Source organism: Hevea brasiliensis, chromosome 9 (genome assembly GCF_030052815.1).
Source record: "Hevea brasiliensis isolate MT/VB/25A 57/8 chromosome 9, ASM3005281v1, whole genome shotgun sequence".
NCBI classification, from domain to species: Eukaryota; Viridiplantae; Streptophyta; class Magnoliopsida; order Malpighiales; family Euphorbiaceae; genus Hevea; species Hevea brasiliensis.
In genome coordinates, this window is record NC_079501.1 from 89,641,684 (window position 1) to 89,646,894 (window position 5,211).

Here is a 5,211-nt window from a genome sequence, read left to right on the forward strand (position 1 = left end):
TAAATTTCTCAGCGGTTTTTTCCGTTTAGTACATAGAGAATTTGAGAGGTGTGGGCCTGGCTGCTACTTGTCGATGAAGGTAGGAGACCATAGGCACAAGCCACACAAGGTTGACGTCAGCATATATTGTATAGTAAAGTCAATAATTGATTATCTCATTATTGTTATATAATAAATTACTTTCGTTAAAAATAAAATAATTCATATTTTTATTTTATTTATTTATTTATTCACCACTTCAAAAAAAAAAGTTTTACATAAAATCATTAGAGGATATTTTTGTCAGACTCACCAAAGAAAGGTTGACACGTTATCCCCATTGTTCTGTAGTCAACGAAGGGGTATTTATTTATTTATTCTTTCTTTTTGAATGAGTGGCTTTACAATTATTATTATGGGCTGATTCAAGGAGGGAGTTTAATCAACCCCTATACCCTGTTTATGGGCTGATTCATAAATGGAAACCATTGATTTGTTCAAATCCTCAATTGATTTCAATCTATAAACCTTTGCTAAGGATTTCGAATTGTTGATGATTCCTTTTAAAATTTCTTTTTGATCACAGAGTTTTTCTAATTTTGTAAGAGTGAATTGATAAATTTCTTCAAAAGACAGATTATATGACTAACTATTTCCTTAGTCTTCTAATTTTCTGTTCCTTCTGATTGAACTCCACGTTAAATTTCCATTGCTGGATTGAGGATCTTAAATCTTTATCAAGCTAGGCCTTCCCTTGTAAGTCTTTATACATATTCTGAGCAAATACAGTGAAAGAATCGACATTTTGATCAATATGTTAAGCCCTAGTGAGGACTTGATCAACTTGGAATCAATTCATTGTAATGTTTTGTTCTGTACAACTATTCTGCCAATTCAGAACTTCTTCAGCTTTAGTGATCTGTATTATTTGGCCTTCACTATTAATCTTAGTTAAAATTAAAAGTCTGATAAAAATTTTGATCTGTTGATCTGTCTGTTGTGCCAGTGGGAAAAAATCAGCTTCATATTTTGAAAGAAAAGTGATGCAAGCGCTCCCCAGATTGAGCTCATATGATCCTCCTCACTAACAATATTACCGAGTCATTTTTTTTGTATAAAATTCAATATCTTTTCTCTTTAAAAAGTAGCATTTCGTATCAAAAAAATCTTGCCTCGTCTATCTTTTAACTGAATTATTATCTTCAAGAAATTATGTATGGAGACAATGAAGAAAAATTCTAGTATCAGAAAAATTTTAGTATCAAGAATCCAGTAAAATTGTCCTTGTCTGTAATCACAAAGACGCAAAAACCATTATCTTAGAAAGCCTATTATTCTAGTGACAAATTCTCTAAGAATTTCTTATCTTTGTGTTCAAGGCTTAGTCATCTGCAGATCGACTAATGCTCTAAAATTAAATATTCTATCTCTAAATTATGTAGAAAGAATATCATCATGCAAACCAAAATTGACCACTGGGACGATTATAAGTTTCTAATCAGGAAGATTCTCCTAAAAAAATCTACCATGAATTGTCTTAGAAAAATCATATATCTATTCTTATTTCATTTGTTCTGCTCTATTTGATTCTGTAAAGATGGTGATAAGCAGATTAATAATATCAATTAATTCTTTCTTAAAGAGAGACTTGACATAATTTTTATAATTTTTTTGCCATAAAAAAATCCAACGGAAAACAGAAATCAGAAATTGGAGGACAAATAGCAACCATCTATTCTTCTAGAGACATCGATTTGAAAAGAAAGAATACGTCAAAAATAAAAATAAATAAAAATCGTAAAGAGAATAGCGAAACAGCAAAGCAAAATCCAGGATGGGACATACACATAAGTTACCAAAGTTGGAGCCGAGCGAAGCACACCACATGATTTCTCATTTCGTCGGTGGGCCCGGAGCGGACTTCAAAGTCCTCATTCAAATTTAGTTAATTTCCAGGAAAGCAAAATCCCACACACCCAAATTATTAATTAATTAAAATTTTAACAAAATAAAAAAAAAAGAGAGAATTTGAAAAGCAAACCCACTCTGCCATGTCACTATCTTATAATTTTATTAATCCAATCCCTTTCTTTTCTTACCACTATATATACCCTTCGCGTTTCTCTTTCCCTCTCGTCTCACCCTTCGCGTTTTCTCTCTCTACTCTACCTCTTCATTTTTCTATTTTCTCTCTCTACTTTTCTCTTTTATATATCTTCTCATCAACCAAACACTTTTTCTCTCTCCTCCCTTATTATTATTATTATTATTATAATAGGCAAAGGCAGAGGCTAAGCCAACTGCTCTGCTCGCTATTGTAAGCCCAAAGACAGCATCTCGTTGCTTAGATTTTCTATGTCCCTTTAAAATCTGAAACCATTATTAACCAATGGACCAACACCAAGAATCTAACCAGAACAGAAAACGTCCCCTCGACGACCCAGACTGTGACTCGCCCGAGTCTAAACTCATCCGGGTTGCTTCCAAATGTAATTCGACTGATCTCGGTGAAACTCACCTGGATTCGGACGATTCCGGTTTGAAATCGTGTAATAATGGTGTTACTCTTGTTGACTCTGGTGTTAACTCGTCGGATGCTAAGTGGATCCAAGACGATTTGCTTAACATTCTTGATGAGTCGGATGAGTCAACTATTCAAGGCCTTGACTCGTTGATTAAAAGCTTTGAAGAAGAAATCCTCGTTCCGGTTCCCGGTGCGGTTATGGCGTATGTAGCGGCTGGCGGAGGTGAGTGCCAGCCGGATCTCGGCTACCTTCTGGAAGCCTCGGACGATGAGCTTGGCTTGCCGCCGACGTTTTCCAGCGAGGAAAAGAACGGGGAAGTAGATTTGGCTGCTGAAACGAGCGCATCTAGCGCTGCAGGTTTCGGCGAAATGTTAGGGCTCGAGGAAGAGATACCGAGTTATGACACGTTTGAGTTAGGACTAGCGGGTGCCTCGGGTGGCAACAGTTATAACGGTAGCTATAATGATAGCGGAGATTTTGTGGCGTTAGGTGGTTTGTTTGACTGCTCGGAAGAAAACTATGCTCCGGCAACCGAAGTATCGGGTGTGCAGTGGCAGCCTGAGTCGCTTTCTGCCTTGTAGAAGAAAAAGTTGCTTGATATATCCCGGAGTTTTGGCGGTTAACGAGACGTTTCGTACAAATTCATTGTCCACAGTGGTAGGTTGTAAATTTGGAAGGCAGTAAAGGAAATTGAAAGCGGAAAAATTTTATATGTTATTTTTATGGTTGTTATTTTACTTTTAATTTATTTTATCAAATTTTCTAATGAATATAAATTTATATTATAATACTTTATTAAATATAAAAATTAAAATTTTATTGACAAATATATTTGACTAAATTGAAAAAAAAATATATAAAAGAAAAAATATAAATATAAATTGAAAATTTATGTTTTAAGATGATTTGAGTAAAGGAATACTTGGTAATGAGAGAGCAAAACTTAATTATTGAAGAGAATTTAAAAATCAGTCTTAACGAACAAACTAAGAGAAGAAAAAAAAAAAAAAAGAAAACGATTAAAAAAAAATTTGATATAGCCGCCCGTGAATTTTCACTAGTGAAAAGAGATGAAAGGGGGGCAATGAATCGATGCAAATAGTGTAAAAAAATTATTTTATATATTTTATTATTAAATTAAATTTCAACGTTCATCCAGTGATTTTTTTTAAAAAAAAAAAACCTTCATCGAGTGTCATAGTAAATTTATTTTACAATGTCATTACAAAAAATTTCTTTTCATTTTTCTTTACAAGATATATGCTTAACAAATTGGGTTTGGAAAATATACATATATTTCTAAATATGGGTTAGGAAACAAATGCATTGAAAATTTTAGTCCTACACAATTTTTTTTTAATTTTTAATTAAAAAAATTAAAATTCAATTTGAATAAATTTAAAGTCTTTATGACTTGTTACAATAGATTTAAAAACAAACCTACTAAACAAGTAAATAAATAAATAAAAATATTTTAATAATAAAAATTTCTCTCTCATCCATTATTTTTTTACAAATTTTAAAATATATTTAGTGTACTAAAATTACTCACAAAAATTTAATTTTCTCATGAATTATGAAAAGTAAAATTCAAGAAATTTTTATCTAAATTAGGTTTATCATATAATTAAGACATAAATATGTGAGACTTATTTATTTAATAGGTGAATCTCACTGTATATTTTATATATTAAATCCATAATATATTAAATTTAGACAAGAAAAACTCTCATATTGAAAAATGCATAGGAAGCGTTCAAAGATTTTTTTCTCTTTTTTTTTTTACTTTTTTTTTTTCTCTTTTCATATTCTCTTTGCCGTTATAATTTCTCTCTCTCTTTTCCTTCATTTTGTCTCTATACTCGGGGATTCATCTTTTCATATACATTTTTCTCCTTCTCTTTCCTTTTTTTCCCCCCTTTCTATCTCCCTTGTTCTATTCTTTTTTTTCTTCAATTTTCTTTCATTCTTCCCTATCCTAATTTCAAAATGAAAAATTACAATTCAAAATCATAATCTAGCATAAGAAAAACCAACAATGTGGTTAGGTTGATACAATCTCATATAATGTGAAGTAAATGAAGAGATACAAAATAATTTTTAGATTTCCAAACTTGGATGCAACTTCATTCCACCATTGAAGAGAAAGCGTGTGTGTGTGTGTGGCTTATATGGATTAGCATTCTTTAATAAAATTGTCAAGCCTTAACATGTCACATCCAAAGTTCAGCTAGCTGATCTTTTCACTAAATGCCTTGGTTGCCAATTGTTCTCAATGTTTGATATAGTCAAATTATATAAGTTAAGGGTTAATATTCATTGCATTTTGTTAATTTTTAGTCTCTTTTATATTTATTTTGTAAGCATTTTTAGTAATATTTTAGAAAACTTTTTAATCCAACGCCCAATTCTTTGATTTTTATATTTTATCAGGTGTTCTTATGCGATTCTTGAGTGAAGAACAAGTTTGAAAAAGGTCTATTGGTCAAAAAGTGAAGAATAGAAGGCTAGAAGTATTACATGGCTCATGTAACCTAACCCGTGTGACTTCTTGCATCCCATGCAACTTTCTGGACAAAAGAAAACTAAAAAATTCAAGCTATAGAACATTAAACTAGGTACCCCATGTAATAGTGCATGGCCTATGCAATGACCCTAGACAGCAATTCTAATTTGACTTTTTTTCCTTCTAACTCAACCTACATGG

General features: G+C 31.7%; 1 protein-coding gene across 1 annotated transcript; it reads left to right on the forward strand.

The window, feature by feature from the left end:
* Positions 1 to 2,096: 2,096 nt before the first annotated feature.
* On the forward strand, positions 2,097 to 3,221 carry LOC110647706 (uncharacterized). The gene has a single exon (XM_021801660.2). The coding sequence runs from the start codon at positions 2,369 to 2,371 to the stop codon at positions 3,083 to 3,085; it is 717 nt and encodes a 238-aa protein (XP_021657352.2). The 5' UTR covers positions 2,097 to 2,368; the 3' UTR covers positions 3,086 to 3,221.
* The last annotated feature ends 1,990 nt before the right edge of the window (positions 3,222 to 5,211 follow it).